Source organism: Ornithorhynchus anatinus, chromosome 1 (genome assembly GCF_004115215.2).
Source record: "Ornithorhynchus anatinus isolate Pmale09 chromosome 1, mOrnAna1.pri.v4, whole genome shotgun sequence".
In the NCBI taxonomy this organism is placed as follows: domain Eukaryota; kingdom Metazoa; phylum Chordata; class Mammalia; order Monotremata; family Ornithorhynchidae; genus Ornithorhynchus; species Ornithorhynchus anatinus.
Window position 1 is genome coordinate 178,495,650 of NC_041728.1, and position 16,676 is coordinate 178,512,325.

The 16,676-nt window shown below is 62.1% G+C and overlaps 1 protein-coding gene across 3 annotated transcripts in view; it reads right to left on the reverse strand.

Annotated features, from left to right (window-relative positions):
- The window catches only part of ERCC3 (ERCC excision repair 3, TFIIH core complex helicase subunit), a 45,458-nt gene that overhangs the window by 11,869 nt on the left and 16,913 nt on the right, over positions 1–16,676 (reverse strand). For 2 of the 3 annotated variants that reach the window (XM_029064241.2, XM_029064243.2), the window contains exons 6-11: positions 15,706–15,870; positions 12,763–12,967; positions 8,544–8,858; positions 5,280–5,464; positions 4,274–4,476; positions 2,063–2,159 (exon numbers count right to left, since the gene is read on the reverse strand). In XM_029064241.2, the coding sequence (XP_028920074.1) occupies positions 2,063–2,159; positions 4,274–4,476; positions 5,280–5,464; positions 8,544–8,858; positions 12,763–12,967; positions 15,706–15,870 (1,170 nt within the window). The remainder of the gene's footprint in view (positions 1–2,062; positions 2,160–4,273; positions 4,477–5,279; positions 5,465–8,543; positions 8,859–12,762; positions 12,968–15,705; positions 15,871–16,676) is intronic. The other variant, XM_029064242.2, reaches the window with a different exon arrangement.

Here is a 16,676-nt window from a genome sequence, read left to right on the forward strand (position 1 = left end):
CAGTGTGGGAAGGCCTCTCGGAGGAGGTGAGCTCTAAGTAGGGTTTCGAAGAGGGGAAGAGAATGAGTTTGGCGGAGGTGAGGGAGGGAGGGCGTCCCGGGACCGCGGGAGGACGCGGCCCGGGGGTCGACGGCGGGACGGGCGAGACCGGGGGACGGCGAGGAGGCGGGCGGCGGAGGAGCGGGGCGTGCCGGGTGGGCGGTGGGAAGAGAGAAGGGAGGAGAGGTAGGGAGGGGCAAGGGGATGGAGACCCTTGAAGCCTAGAGTGAGGAGTTTTTGTTTCGAGCACCGTACTGTGTGTTTTGAGCACCGTACTGTGTGTTTTGAGCACTGTACTGAGCACTTGGGAGAGTTCAACAGAACAATAAAAGTGACCCATTCCCCGCCCACAACCGGCTCCAGCCTCCCCACGAGATCGTCGACCCCCAGGCCCCTCTTCCCTCCGTCTTCCCCGGGACTCCCTCCCGCTTCCCGGCCCAGAGACCACTGCTCTCCCCGCCTTCAAAACCCTCCTAAGATCACTTCTCCCCCACGGGGCCTTCCAATCGACCGGTCGTGATCCATCAACCGTATCCACTGCGTGCGCACCGTGGGCAGAACACTGTACCGAGCACTTGACGATAACAACTGCGGCATTTGTTAAGCGCTTCCAATGTGCCAGCGCTGTACTAAGCGCTGGGGAGGGGTGGACACAAGCAAATCGGATTAGACACGGTCCCCGTCCCACGTGGGGCTCGGAGCCTCCACCTCCATTCTCCAGACGAGGGAACTGAGGCCCAGAGAAACGAAGTGATTTGCGCGAGGTCACACGGCAGACAAGTGGCAGAGCCCGGATTGGAACCCGCGACTTTCTGACTCCCAGGCCGGGCTCTAGCCACTAGGCCGCACCGCTTCATCGACACCGACGTCTCTACTTGCTCTCGCCTTGATTCCTTTGAGGCCCTGGGGCTCTGCTGGTCGGAAAGGCTTCCCCGCACAGTTCCTTTCCCCCAAGGAAGGAAAACCACTCGGACCGAGGGGAAATGTCGCGTCGAAGATTCCTGGAGGACAGAGACGGGATCTGTCGCTTTAGCCGGATTCGCCTGGGGCAGGGAACGCGTCTGTTGGACTCTCCCGAGCGCTCAGTCCAGTGCTCTGCACACAGTTGGTGCTCGGTAAGTACCGCCGACTGACCGATTCACCGGAAGGTCCTTGTGGGCACGAAACCTATCTACCAACTCTGCTGCACGGCACTCCCCCGAGTGCTTAGTACAGTGTTCTGCACAGTCAGAGCTCAAGAAATACCACTGATTGAGTGATTAACGCTCCCAAGGGCCCAGTCCAGTGCTCCGCACCGTGGCTCGGTGGAAAGAGCCCGGGCTTGGGAGTCAGAGGTCACGGGCTCGAATCCCGGCCCCGCCACCTGTCAGCTGTGTGACTGTGGGCGAGTCACTTCACTTCTCGGGGCCTCAGTGACCTCATCTGGGAAATGGGGATTGAGACGGTGAGCCCCACGTGGGACCACCTGATTCCCCTGCGTCTCCCCCAGCGCTGAGAACAGTGCTCTGCACACAGTAAGCGCTTCACAAATACCAACATCATCATCATCATCATCAAAGGCCATCTGCTTTCGCTGCCGCTGCCAATTCCCCCTTGTCCGTCCGTCTCCCCCGCTGAGACCGAAAGCCCGTCAAAGGGCAGGGACCGTCTCTATCTGTTACCGATCTGTCCATTCCAAGCGCTTAGCACGGCGCTCTGCACAGAGTAAGCGCTCAATGAATACTACTGAATGAATGAATATCTACCCCCTATCCCACTGCCCTTTACGGCGACTTGCAAAATGACCCGCGTTCGCTTTAGGGAAGGCAAGAGGAAACTGTTGGCTAAACAACTGCGTTTCGAAGACGGCGTGTCCCTTCTGCCAGGGGAAGCGCTCGTCTGCTTGCTGAAAAAGACACCTCGGCCCCCTCGCTCGGGCGGGGAGAGGGACCCTCGCCAGGCACGGCCGAGCGATCCAGGCGGCGGCGACCGTGACGTTCCGGGAGCCCGCGGCCCCGCCGCGGGCCGCTCGGCTCTCGGTTACCTTGGAAATGAAGATGGTGTTGATCTTGGGGTTGTGTTTGAAATTCTGCAGAATCTGCATCCTCTCTCCTTGGGACGTGGGGCCGTAGATGTAAGGCCTGGAAGAGGAGGGACGGGTGGAGGGAAGGAGGGAGAGGGAGGCAAGGAGGAAGGGAGGCAAGGAGAGAGGGAACACACATTTCAACGGACGTCAACCTCATCAGGGGCCGGGGATGACCAAGGGAGACGTCCGGCCCCAGGCATGATGATGATAATCACAACAGTGATAATGGCATTTGTATAATAACGATGGCATTTGTTAAGCGCTTACTAGGCGCAGGGCACTGTTCTAAGCGCTGGGGGAGAGACAAGGTGATCGGGTTGTCCCACACGGGGCTCTCGGTCTCCATCCCCATCTGGCAGATGTGGCAACTGAGGCACAGAGAAGTCCAGTGACTGGCCCGAAGCCACACAGCCGATCAGTGGCGGAGCCGGGATTGGAACCCACCACCTCGGACTCCCAAGCCCGGGCTCCTTCCACTAAGCCCCGCTGCTTCCTAACAATGACGGTGGACTTGTTAAGCGCTTACCATGTGCCAGGCGCTGTACTAAGCGCTGGCGCGCATATGAGCCAATCGGGTTGGACGCGGTCCCTCAAGTCTCAATCCCACAGGAGGTAAGTAACTGTGGCCCAGAAGCGAAGTGACTCGGCCAAGGTCACACAGCAGACAGGTGGCAGAGCTGGGATTAGAACCCGTGACCTTCTGACTCCCAGGCCCGGGTTCCGTCCGCTACGCTATGCTGCTTCCCAACTTATGCGAGGCACTGCAGAGAAGGCACTCAATAAGTATCCCCACTAAATGTCACTATTTCCCCTCTCTGTAATCTATTTTAATGTCCGTCTCCCACTCCAGGCTGTAAGAGCCTCGTGGGCAAGGAGCAGAGCGGCGTGGCTCAGGGGAAAGAGCCCGGGCTTGGGAGTCAGAGGTCGTGGGTTCGAATCCCGGCTCCGCCGCTCGTCAGCGGCGCGACTTTGGGCAAGTCACTTCACTTCTGTCTCAGTTACCACATCTGCAAAATGGGGATTAAGACCGTGAGGCCCACAAGGGACAACCCGATGACCCTGTATCCGCCCCGGCGCTTAGAACGGTTCTTGGCACACAGTGTTCGCTTAACAAATAATAATGACGACAATAATAATGTTGGTATCTGTTAAGCGCCTACTATGTGCAAAGACTGTTCTGAGCGCTGACAGATATCATTAACAGTGTTAACTTGTACTTTCCCAAGCCCTTAGGACAGTGCTCTGCACACAGCCAGCATTCCAATATACACCCCCGATCGATCATTCGATGGTATGAACTGACTGCGTGTAGGGCCCTGTATCGACAGATTGGTCGACTGATCGACTGAGGGCGGCAAGGAGGGCAAGGGAACCATTTTAAGGACACTCTGGGCAAAGCCAAGGCTTCGGACGAGGCCGCAGCCCAGCTGGGAGCCCGGGGCTGTCACTGGGCAGGGACCGTCTCTACCTGTGGCCCAACTGTCCATACCAAGCGCTCAGTACGGTGCTCGGCATCTAGTAAACGCTCCACAAATACTGTCGAATGGGCGAATGAAAAGAGCCGCACGGCGCACGGCCAGCAAGAAGGGTTTTAAGGACAGGGCGACACCACGGCTCGGACGGGCCCGGCGCGCTGCCAGCGACGAGGGAGGCCGTCTCCGACCAAGAGCTTCACGTGGAGAGACAAGGAGGCAAGAGAGAGAACGACGCCAGGCGCCGTTCACGTTAAACACAACCCCCTGACCGGGGGCAGCGTTTCTGCGCGTCCATCGTGGCCGGGCGGACGGCGGGCCCCGCCTCGGCCTTCCGGGCCCCACGCGCGCTCACGGCTAAAGGCGCCATCCCTGGGACCTGCTCCGGCCCTCCGCCCCCGAGAACGCTGACGAGGACGGTCCCTGCCCTCAACTTCTCTTGGGGCGGGGGGATTTCTTTTGCGCGTGGTATTGGTTAAGCGCTTACTACGTGCCGGGCGCCGTCCTAAGCGCCGGCCCAGACCCAGGTTTATCAGCGTCGGACACGGTCCCAGGGCCGCGGTCTCTAATCCCCCTTTTCCGGACGAGGGAACCGGGGCCCGGAGAAGCGAAGCGGCCTGCCCGGGGTCCAGCCGGCGGACGAGCGGCCGGGGCGGGAACCGGGGCCCGCCGACGCCCAGGCCCCGGCCCAACTCACTTGTTCAGCCGGACGGCGTACTCCTTCAGGGCGAAGACGTTGTCGGCGAACACGATGATCTTGTCGTTTCTCCGCTCGTGGAACTTGATGAGGAACTGGCAGGCCCGGAACTTGTTGGGGTTCATGGTGTAGAGCAGGACGCGCTTCTTGGTCTGGATGGCCACGTACTCCCGGTAGAACTCGGGGGCCATCGGGCACCACACCTACCGGCCGACGGGGAACCAGCCGTCACCCCCCCTCCTCGCCAATCCCCCCTCGTTTCATAATAATACCCACCATCAGGGTATCCGCCAAGCGTTCACTACGTGCCGGGCACCGTACTAAGCGCCGGGGGAGATACAAGGTAATGACGACGACGGTGTTTCAGCGCTGCGTGTCAAGCACCGTTTTGAGCGCCGGGGGAGATACGGGGTCGTCGGGTTGGCCCACGTGAGGCTCACGGTCTTCATCCCCATTTGACAGACGAGGGAACCGAGGCCCAGAGAAGCGAAGTGACCGGCCCACGGTCACACGGCCGACGGGTGGCCGAGCCGGGCTTCCAACCCACGACCTCTGACTCCAGAGCCCGGGCTCTTTCCACCGAGCCACGCTGCGGGAGGAGGGGCGCCCGCGGCAAAAAATACCACCGGCCGACATTTCGCTACCCGCCGCTCACGAAACCACGATCCCGGACAAGAGCTCCTTGAGGGCAGGAAAGGTTACTGCCGCACTGGACTCTCCCAAGCGCCCGGTACCGTGCTCTGCACACGCTGGGCGCTCAATAGATACGACTGAACGAACGGACGGTTCCCATCACAGGCCCGACCCCTCACCGCCTCGGCAGCCGGCGAGCGCCGTCCGGGGTCGAGGTTTAAAAACGCCGGGGGAAGGGAAGGGGGCCCTGTCCTGTTCCAAGCGCTCGGCTCACGAACGCCACCGACGGCCGGCTCCGGGGGACCACCCGAGGGCCCCGAGGGCCCCCCCCACCCCCGCCCGCCCGCCCGCCCGCACGCCCGCGGAGGGTCACCTCGGCGCACTGGACCTTGGCGATGTAGCCGTTGTTCTGCAGCTCCATCCAGTTGGCCTCGTAGAGCTTGGGCCCGATGAGGAAGTTCAAGTCGACGATCTTGTCGTCTTCCCGGACGAGGGTGGCTGTGAGGCCCAGCTTGCAGTGCGCCTGCACGATGGTCAGCACGCGGCGGAACATCTTCGCTGCGGAGACGACGGCGTCCGCCTCACGCGCGCGCTCGCTGCCCGTCCCCACCCCGGAACGACCCCGCCCTCCCGCACCGGCCTCTCCCGACCGCTCGGGCCGCCGCTCCGCCCCCGGGGACGCTCGGTGAGTGCCGGCCACGGATCCGCTGACTGATGCGCTAGGCCTCTGAACCAGGGGCCGGTCCCCCCGGGGCCGGAGGGGGCCGGCCCCATCGTTGTGGCCGGGGACTGTCACTCTTTAGCGTTGCGCCGTACCTTCCCAAGCGCTCAGTACAGTTCCCTGCACACAGTAAGCGCTTAATAAATCCGTCTGAATGAATAATAGTAATGTTGGTATTTGTTAAGCGCTCACTATGTGCAGAGCACCGTTCTAAGCGCCGGGGTAGGTACCGGGTCATCGGGTCGTCAAACGGCAGGGACCGTCTCTATCTGTTGCCGACTCGTTCAGCCCAAGCGCTCAGTACGGTGCTCCGCACATAGTAGGCGCCCGATAAATACTGCCGAATGAAAGTGAGGCTCGCGGTTAATCCCCGTTTTACAGATGAGGTCACTGAGGCCCAGAGAAGTGAAGTGACTCGCCCACGGTCACACAGCTGACAAGGGGCCGAGCTGGGATTCGAACTCGTGACCCCTGACTCCCGAGCCCGGGCTCCTTCCACTGAGCCGCGCTGCGCCTCTTAATCGGCGCTGTCTTCGTGAGGCGCTTACTACGTGAAGCAGCGTGGCTCAGTGGAAAGAACACGGGCTTTGGAGTCAGGGCTCATGAGTTCGAATCCCAGCTCTGCCACTTGTCGGCTGTGTGACTGTGGGCAAGTCACTTAACTTCTCTGTGCCTCAGTTCCCTCATCTGTAAAATGGGGATTAAGACTGTGAGCCCCACGTGGGACAACCTGATTCCCCTATGTCTACCCCAGCGCTTAGAACAGTGCTCGGCACATAGTAAGCGCTTAACAAATACCAACATTATTATTATTATTATTATTACGTGCCGGGCACTGGGGGAGATACCAGATCATCAGGTCGGAGCCAGTCCCCGTCACTCACGGGCTCGCGTTCTGAGGAGGAGGGAGGACACGGATTGATATTCCATTTTACGGATGAGGAAACCGAGGCCCGGAGGAGGTTTTTTTCCCCTTTTCCACTGGTAATTTGTTACGCGCTTACCACGTGCTAAGCACTGTACTGAATGCTGGACTAATACCAGTTATGATGTTGATGGTAATCGTTAAGCACTCGCTATGGGCCAGGCACTATACTAAGCGCCGGGATAGCAGCGTGGCTCAGTGGAAAGAGCCCGGGCTTGGGAGCCAGAGGTCATGGGTTCGACTCCCGGCTCTGCCACTTGGCAGCTGGGTGACCGTGGGCGAGTCGCTTCACTTCTCTGGGGCTCAGTGGCCTCATCCGTCAAATGGGGATTACCCGCGAGCCTCACGTGGGACGACCCGATGACCCTGCGTCTCCCCCGGCGCTTCCAACGGTGCTCTGCACACGGTAAGCGCTTAACAGGTACCAACATTATAATCGTAGAAGCTAATCGGGTTGGACCCGATCCCTTTCCTCCACGGGGCTCACAGTCTCAAACCCCCGTCTTACAGATGAGGGAACCGAAGGTCAGAGAGGTTTTTTAATTTGTTTTAAAATGGTATTTGTTAAGCCCTTCCTATATGCCAAGCACCGTACCGCGAGCTTGCTCGGAGCAGGAATGCGTCCGTTTGCTGTTGCAGTGTACTCTCCCAAGCGCTCAGTACAGTGCTTGGCGCCCAGTAAGTGCTCAGTAAATCCGGCCGGATGAACTGTACTCGACGCCGGGGTAATACCGACGATAACGGCGTCTGTTCCGCGCGTACCGTGCGCCGGGCGCTGTACCAAGCGCCGGGGCAGACGCCAGCAGACGGGGTCGGACTCAGTCCGCGTCCCCCGTGGGGCTCACGGTCCCGATGGCCATTTGGCAGATGAGGTAACCGAGGCCCAGAGAAGCGAAGCGACTCGCCCGAGGTCGCACAGCAGGCAAGGGGCGAGGTCGGAACTAGAAGCCGGGTCCCTCCGACTCCCAGCCCCGGGCCCCGTCCGCTAGGCCCTGCCGCTTCCCTCGACGCGACCACGGACCCCGTGTGGGCAGTGGGGCAAATCGGCCCAGGTCACCCAGCGGGCAGGCAGCGGTGGGCGGGATTAGAACCCAGGTCCTCCTGACTCCCAGCCCCAACTCTACCCGCTGGGCCACCCTGCTTCTCCAGACACAGTGTGAGCAGTTACGATGACGATGACGGCACCAGTCAAGGGCTTACCGTGTGCCAAGCGCTGTTCTCAGCGCTGGGGGGGGGGGGGGGGGGGGGGGGGGGGGACGGGACACGGGACACGAGGTCATCGGGGTGTCCCACGCGGGGCTCCCAGTCTTCATCCCCATTTTACAGATGAGGAAACTGAGGCCCAGAGAAGTGAAGTGACTTGCCCGAAGTCCCCCAGCTGACAAGCGGCGGGGCTGGGTTTAGAACCCATGACCTCGGGCTCCCAAGCCCGGGCTCCTTCCATTGAGCCACACCGCTTCCCTAGTAATGACGGCATTTGTTAAGCGCTTACTATCCGGTAATGACGACGTCGGTACCCGTTGGGCGCTTACTGCGCGCAGAGCGCCGTTCTAAGCGCCGGGGCAGGTACGGGGTCATCGGGTCGTCCCACGTGAGGCTCACAATCCGGATCCCCGTTTTCCAGATGAGGTCGCCGAGGCCCCGAGCAGCGAAGCGACTCGCCCGCAGTCCCAGGGCCGCCAGGCGGCGGAGCCGGCATTCGAACCCATGACCCCCGCCTCCCGACCCCGCGCTCTTTCCACCGAGCCACGCCGCCTCTCCGCGTGTCGGGCACCGTGCCCACGGCTGGGCCGGATAAAGGAAACGGGGCCGCCCTACGGGGGGCTGGCCGTCTCCATCCCCGTTCGACAGAGGAGATGACGGGGGCCCGCCCAAGTCGACCGAGTAGCATTCACGGAGCGCTTCGTACGCGCCGGGCGCCGGACCGAGACGCCATCGGCACCCACGACCCCCGGGCCCTCCCGCCCCGCCCCGGCCCGCCCGCCACTGACCGGGGATGGTGTGGACCTCGTCGAGGATCATGAGCCCCCACTCCTGGGTCTTGAGCCAGTCCATGACGCGCTCGGCCTCCCAGGACCGCTTGGTGGTGTGGCCCAGCATGGAGTAGGTGCTGACGGCCACCGAGCAGCCGATGGGCTTGTCCTTGGCGTCCGAGGTGAAGCGGCAGATCTGGCTCTCGTCGATGGTGGACCACATCTTGAACTGGGCCTTCCACTGCTCCACCGACACGGCCGAGTTGCCCAGCACCAGGCAGCGCTTTCGCACCGTGCAGGCCGCCGTCACTCCCACCAGGGACTTGCCCGCTCCTGCCACGGCAACCGCCCCGGGGGGGGGGGGGGGGGATCCTTAGTCCGCCCGCTGGCTCGGCGCTCGCTACGTCCCGGGCGCCGGACCGTCGGGTCCCCGTGCACCGCACCACCGTTCTAAGGGCTGGGGGGAGACAAGGTGATCGGGGGGGGGGGGGGGGGGGGGTCCCACGTGGGGCTCACGGTCTCCATCCCCATTTTACAGACGAGGGAACTGAGGCACAGAGAAGTGACTCGCCCACGGTCACGCAGCCAAGTGGCAGAGCAGGGACTCGAACCCGGGACCCAGCCCACCGGCCCCGGGGGGGGAGGGGGGGGGGCGGTCGCTGTCTCGATCCCCACTTTACAAAGGGGAACCTGCCCAGGGTCCCCGAGCGGACAGGCGGCTGGGACAGTACGGATCCGAACCGCGCTGTCCGTCGAGTGCTCACTGTGTGCCGGGCCCCGTACTGAGCGCCGAGGTGGCCGCGACCGAATCGGGTCGGAGCGCGCTTTCGGTCCCGCGTGGGGCTCGCAGTCGCAATCCCCGCTTTACAGGTGAGGTAACCGAGGCGCAGAGAAGCGAGGGGGCACGGCCCGGGCCGAACAGCAGACGAGCGGCAGGGGCGGGATGAGAACCCAGGTCCTTCTGACCGCCGGCCCCGTGCTCCATCCACTAGGCCACGCTGCCTCTCCGTCGGTCAGTCGGTCGAGTTGACCGAGCGCTTGGGAAAGCTCCCAGCGAACCTTGGCTTCGCCGGCTCTCTCCTCCCTTATTTCTCCGGGCGTCTCCTTCGCGGGCTTTTCCTCCCCCTCCCATCTGCTAACCGCGGGGCTCCCTCAAGGTTCAGTCCTCGGTCCCCTTCTATCCTCCATCTACCTACTTCTTTGGAGAACTCATTCGCTCCCAGGCTTCAACTCTCACCTCTACGCAGATGACCCCCAAATCTCCATCTCCTCCCCGATCTCCCTCCCTCTCTCCCGGCTCGCTTCTCCTCCCGCCTCCGGGACGTCTCCACCCGGATGCCCTCCCGCCACCTTAAACTCGACACGTCCGAAACAGAGCTCTTCATCTCCCCGCCCCAAACCCCGTCCTCTCCCGGACTTTCCCGTCACCGTGGGCGGCACCACCGTCCTCCCCGTCTCACAGGCCCGTAACCTCGGCGTTATCCTTGGCTCTTCTCTGTCACTCAACCCACACAGTCGGTCCCACCTTCACGACCTCGCTAAAATCCACCTTTTTCTCTCCCTCCAAACGGCTACCGCGCTAATCCAATCGCTCATCCTGTCCCGCCCGGGTTACCGCGGCGGACCCTCTGCCGACCTCCTCTCTCCCCCCGTCTCCGGTCCGTACTTCATGTCGCTGCCCGGATCAGTTAGGCCTCCTCCTCAGAAATCTCCGGTGGTTGCCCATTCCACCTCCGTTGGCAACGGAAGCTCCTCCCCATTGGCTTTCAACGGTGCCTCCGCCACTCCGCCCCCTCTCGGCTCACCTCGCTCCTCTCCTTCTCCGACCCAGCCCGCCCGCTCCGCTCCTCCGGTGCCGCTCGCCGTCTCGCCGGGGCCCGATCTCGCCCGTCTCGCCGCCGAGCCCCGGCCCACGTCCCGCCGCCGGCCCGGAACGTCCTCCCTCCTCAAACCCGCCAATGAGTCTCCCCTCCTTCAGAGCCTTCCTGAAGGCCCGTCTCCTCCAAGAGGCCTTCCCAGATTAAGCCCCACTTCTCCTCATCTCCCCCTCCCTTCCTCGACTTTCTCCCTTTGCTCCTTCCCGCCTCTCCCTGCCCCGCAGCCCTCACGTCTATCGGTGTCATCCTGTTTCTTTCTGCTGATGTCTATCCGTAGCGACGTCCGTCTCCCCCACCCAGGCCGTGAGCCTGCCCTGGGCAGGGATCGTTTCTCTTTACCGCTGCACTGTATTTTCCCGAGGGCTCAGTACACCGCTGGCGCTTAATAAACACAACCGAACCGACGAGTGCGCTGTGACAACGCGACGGACACGTTCCCCGCCCCCGACCAGCTTCCATTCCAGCGGGGGAGGCGGACATCAATAATAACGTCCGGTCGACGGCCCGACGGCAGGCGCGTTCTCGTTTCTAGCCTGAAAGGCCGTCGGGGCCAAGTCCCCCCGCTCTTCGAGCCCGCCCGCTGGCGGCCCATCCACCTCCGCGTCGAAGGGAGACTCCTCGCCGTCGGCTTGAAGGCAGTTCGGCACCGGCTCGCACCCGCCTACTTCCCTTCCCGCTCTACGCTGGTAACCGCGCCCCTTAAGCGCTTGCTGGTCACTTCTCGCCCTCGGGCCCGCTGCACTTGGCCCTACGTCCTCCCGCTCTATTTCCACCCCTGCGAAATTAATTTTAACTCCTGACCCCGCTCTAGACTGAGCTCCTTCTGTGTGACTGCGGGCGAGTCACTTCACTTCTCTGTGCCTCAGGGACCTCATCCGTAAAACGGGGATCGAGACCGTGAGCCCCACGTGGGACAACCCGATTCCCCCGTGCCTACCCCGGCGCTCCGAACGGCGCTCGGCACGTAGTAAGCGCTTAACAGATCCCGACATCGTCATCAGGCATCCCTTCTACCGACCGACCCCACGGCAACCGACTCTCCGGAAGCCTTGCTCCGCACGTGCCGGACGCTCACTAGATCCCGTGGGCTGACTGGCGTAGCGGACGGGGCGCGGGCCGGGGAGGCGGGACGACGTAATAACAATAATGTCGGTATCCGTTGAGCGCTTCCTATGTGCGGAGCACCGTTCTGAGCGCCGGGGGAGATACGGGGTCATCAGGTTGTCCCCCGTGAGGCTCACAGCCTTCATCCTCATTTTAGCGATGAGGTCACTGAGGCCCGGAGAAGTGAAGGGTCTCGCCCACGGTCACACAGCTGACGAGTGGCGGCGCCGGGATTCGAACCCATGACCTCTGACTCCCAAGCCCGGGCTCTTTCCAGCGAGCCAGGCCGCTTCTCGTCCCGGCCCCGCCACTCGTCCGCTGGGTGACCTGAGCCAAGTCACTTCACCTCTCTGGGCCTCAGTCCCCTCCTCAGTCCCACGTGGGCCGGGGACTGCGTCCAGCCCCATTTGCTTGGGACCGCCCCGGCGCTTAGTACAGCGCCTGCCACACAGCGAGCGCTTAGCGCTCTCTAGTCCGTGAGCTCTTCCAGGCCGTGCGCTCGCGGTGGGCGGGGAACGCGGCTGTCGTCGTGCCGAACCCTCCCAAGCGCCTGGCACAGCGCCCTGCACGCAGTAGGGGCTCAGTCAGTACGACTGAACGAACGAACCAATACCGCAGTTACTATCACCGGTATTCGAGAAGCAGCGTGGCTCGGTGGACAGAGCCCGGGCCTGGGAGTCAGCGGTCACGAGTTCGACTCCCGGGCTCCGCCGCTCGTCAGCTCTGGGACCGTGGGCGAGTCACTCGACTTCTCTGTGCCTCGGTTCCCTCATCCGTCAAACGGGGATTGACCGTGAGCCTCACGTGGGGCCACCTGATGACCCTGGGATCTCCCCCAGCGCTTCGGACAGCGCCCCGCACGTGGTAAGCGCTTAACAAATATCGACATTATTATTAATCCCCGTTTTACGGACGAGGTGACGGTCGCGACTCAGATAAATGGTGGAGCCGGGATCAGAACCGAGGTCCTCGATTCCCCATCCCGGTCGCTTCTACACCCCCGATTGGCAGGTGAAGCGGATTCACTCAATCTACCCCAGCGCTGAGAACAGTGCTCGGCACCTAGCAAGCGCTTAACAAATACCATCCTCGTTATTACTATTCAAGCGCTTAGGACAGTGCTCTGCACCTAGTAAGCGCTCAATAAATACTACCGAATGAATCATCCCGTCTCGACGGTTCCCGCCAGGAGGGGAGTGGGCCCGAGTCACCTATTGGGAGTGGGAGAGGGGGCGGGGGGAGAGGGAGACGCTCACCGCAGGGGAGGACGATGACCCCGGACCGGGCCCGGCCGTTGCCGAACATCTTGCGGAGGCTCTTCTCCTGGTAAGGCCGGAGGACGGCGGTGGGCTTGAGGTCGATGTTGATGTCGGGGTTGACCGAGTCGTTGCGGAAGTCGTACTCGGCCAGCAAGGGGTGGTCCAGGTGGATGCAGCGCTTCTGCAGCTCCTCGATCATCTCCTGCCGTCGGGAAAGCCCGTCGTTATTTACCGAGCGCTTCCCGGGCCCCGCACGCGGCCCCGGGGGGCCGGGGGGGCGGCGCGCTTGGACGAGGACAATTCCCTACGTCCGTTGACGTCCGTCGCCCCCCGCCCCCCCCCCCCGGGACCGTAAGGTCGTCGCGGGCGGGGGGCCGTGTCCGTCGACTGTCCGCCACTGCCCTCCCCGCGGCGCTTAGTACGGCGCGGCGGCGTGGACGGAGCCCGGGCCTGGGAGTCGGAGGGTCACGGGTTCTAATCCCAGCTCCGCCACCCGGCCGCTTAGAACGACGCTTGGCACACGGTGGGCGCTCAACAGACGCCGTCGTTACCGTTATCCTCTGAGTCGCGCTCACCTCCTCTGTAAAATGGAGACTGAGACTGGGAGCCCCACGCGGGACAGGGACCGCGTCCACCCCGAGTTGCCCGTATCCACCCCAGCGCTCAGTACAGTGCCCGGCACACAGTAAGTGCTTACGAGAAGCGGCGTGGCTCCCTGGGAAGGGCCCGGGCTTGGGGGGAGGAGGTCATGGGTTCAAATCCCGGCTCCGCCACTCGTCCGCTGCGTGACTTTGGGCGAGCCACTTCTCTGGGCCTCAGTTCCCCCGTCTGTAAAATGGGGATTAAGACCGCGAGCCCCACGTGGGACAACCCGACCGCCCTGTATCCTCCCCGGCGCTCAGAATGGTGCACTGCACAGAGTAAGTGCTTAGCAAATGCCGTCGTCATTATTACCATTATTAACAAATGCCACAATAATAACTGCCATCGTTCTCGTCCGTCCGTCTCCCCCGATGAGACCGTGAGCCCGTCGGAGGGCAGGGACCGTCTCTCTCTGTTGCCGATTTGTCCATTCCAAGCGCTTAGTACAGTGCTCTGCACAGAGTAAGCGCTCAATAAATACTATTGAATGAATGAATCTCCCCCTTTTAGACTGCGAGCCCGTCGCTTGGGCGGGGATTGTCTCTGTTGCCGAATTATACTTTCCAAGAGCTCAGTACAGTGCTCTGCACGCAGTAAGCACTCGAATGAACAAATGCTCTGTACACAGTAAGTGCTCAACAAATACAATGATGTCGGTATTCGTTAAGCGCTTACTGTGTGCAGAGCACCGTTCTAAGCGCTGGGGGAGATACAGGGGGATCGGGTTGTCCCACGTGAGGCTCACGGTTAATCCCCATTTTCCAGATGAGGTCACTGAGGCCCAGAGAAGTGAAGCGACTCGCCCACAGTCACCCAGCTGCCGAGTGGCAGAGCCGGGAGTCGGACTCGTGACCTCTGATTCCGAAGCCCGGGCTCTTTCCACTGAGCCACGCTGCGTCCCCTAGGACCGACTGACTACAGAGGTAGTAAACACAATCCCCGTCCTCGAGGAGCTGACAGTCTAGTGTGGGTAGGGCACTGTACCGAGCGCTCGGGAGGGGACGGCAGGTTTAGTAGACACCATCCCTGCCCTCAGGGAGCTTATGATCTAGAAGGAGAGGCAGCCCTTAAAGTGATCTGCAGACAGGAAGAAGAGGGAAAATATATCCGTGTACGACGTGTGAGATGCAGCGCGGCTCAGTGGAAAGAGCAGGGGCTTTGGAGTCAGAGGTCATGGGTTCGAATCCCGGCTCGGCCACTCGTCAGCTGTGTGACTTTGGGCGAGTCACTTAACTTCTCGGTGCCTCAGTGACCTCATCCGTAGAATGGGGAAGGAGACTGTGAGCCCCACGTGGGACCACCTGATGACCCCGTATCTCCCCCAGCGCTTAGAACGGTGCTCGGCACATAGTAAGCGCTTCACAGATGCCGACGTTATTATTATTATTATTACGAACAAATGCTGACTTTATTGTAAGTCAACACGAGCCTGTATGAAGTTACAAAAGTCTTACAAAAGTGTATTTTGTTTTTTTAAAATGGAATTTGTTAATCAGAATAATCACGACGGTATCTGACAAGCGCTTACTACGTGCCAGCCGCCGTGCTGAGCGCCGGGGGAGATACAAGATGATCGGGTTGGACGCGGTCCCTGTCCCACATGGGGCTCACGGCCTTCATCCCCATTTTGCAGATGGGGTAACTGAGGCCTCAAGAAGCGAAGCGACTCGCCCGAGGCCACGCAGCAGCCAAGTGGCGGGGTGGGGATTAGAACCCGGGTCCTCTGACTCTCGGGCCCGGGGTCTATCCACTAGGCCACGCTCCTTCTCCGGGTGGTCGGGGAGTCCCGAGGGGGAAGCTGACCCGGAGTCTCTGAGCTGGGTGACGGAGAAGCAGCGTGGCTCAGCGGAGAGGGCCCGGGCTTGGGAGTCAGAGGCCGTGGGTTCGAATCCCGGCCCCGCCGCCCGTCAGCCGTGTGATTTTGGGCAAGTCATTTAACCTCTCTGGGCCTCGGCTGCCTCGTCTGCAAAACGGGGACTGAGACAGTGAGCCCCACCTGGGACAAGCTGATGACCCCGTATCTACCCCGGGGCTTAGAACGGCGCTCGGCGCATAGTAAGCACTTAACAGATACCATCTTTATCATTATTATTATTATCAATCGAGGGAGGCTCCCTGGAGGAGATGGGCTTTCAGGTGGGCCCCGAAGACGGGGACGGCTGCGGTCTGGCAGACACCGAGAGGGCGGGGAGGAGGAGAGAAGGGAGCCCGGAAGCGAAATCTAGAAAGCGGGGGTCCGCCCGGGCCCCGAATCCCGGCCCCGGGACCCGCCGTCGCCGAGACCCGCCCCCGGCCGACCTGCTTGACCTCGAAGGACACCGTCTGCGTCTCTTCCTCCTCCTCCTCGTCCTTGTCCATCTGCTCGTAGAACTCGAACAGGTCCGCGGGGACCCCGGGCTTGGCCTGTCCCTCGGCTCCTTGGGAGGTGGAGGGCCCCCCGGCCCCTTCGCCCGACTTGGCGATCTGCAACGGGGAGAGGCGCGGCCGGGAGTCCGGGCGCCGGACCGAGACGCCGGGGCGGGGGGACCCGGCCCCTCCCCCGCTCCCGGAGGGCGCCCCGCATTCTGCTGGGGGTTCCGCCCCGCTAGCTTACGCTGCCGAGCGCTCGGACGGGGGCTCCTCAAATCCGCCCGTCGCTCTTCCCCCCTCCGAATCCCTACCGACGGCGCGCCTCCTCCGAGAAGCCTTCCCAGACCGAGCCCCCCTTTCCCTCAGCCCCCCGGCGTCACCTCGACTGGCTCCCTCTGCTCTCCCCCCACCCCGCCCCACGGCACTCATATATATATATATGCACAGATCTGTAAATTCTGTTTCTTTAAATCGACGCTCGTCTGGGGAAGCAGCGTGGCTCGGGGGAAAGAGCCCGGGCTTCGGAGTCAGAGGTCAGGGGTTGGACTCCGGCTCTGCCACTCGTCAGCTGTGTGACTTCGGGCGAGTCACTTCACTTCTCTGGGCCTCAGTGACCTCATCTGTCAAATGGGGATTAACCGTGAGCCTCACGTGGGACGACCCGACGACCCTGTATCTCCCCCGGCGCTTAGAACGGTGCTCTGCACATAGTAAGCTCTTCGCAAGTACCAACTTACCTTGGTGTCCGTCTCCCCCGCCTAGACTGTGAGCCCGTCGTGGGCAGGGACCGTCTCTCTCTACTGCTGCGCTGCACTTCCCAAGCGCTCCGTACAGTGCTCTGCACACCGTGAGCGCTCCGTGAACACGACTGCCAACGACCGAACGCGCCGCACACAGTAAGCCCCCAGTCAATCCGACGG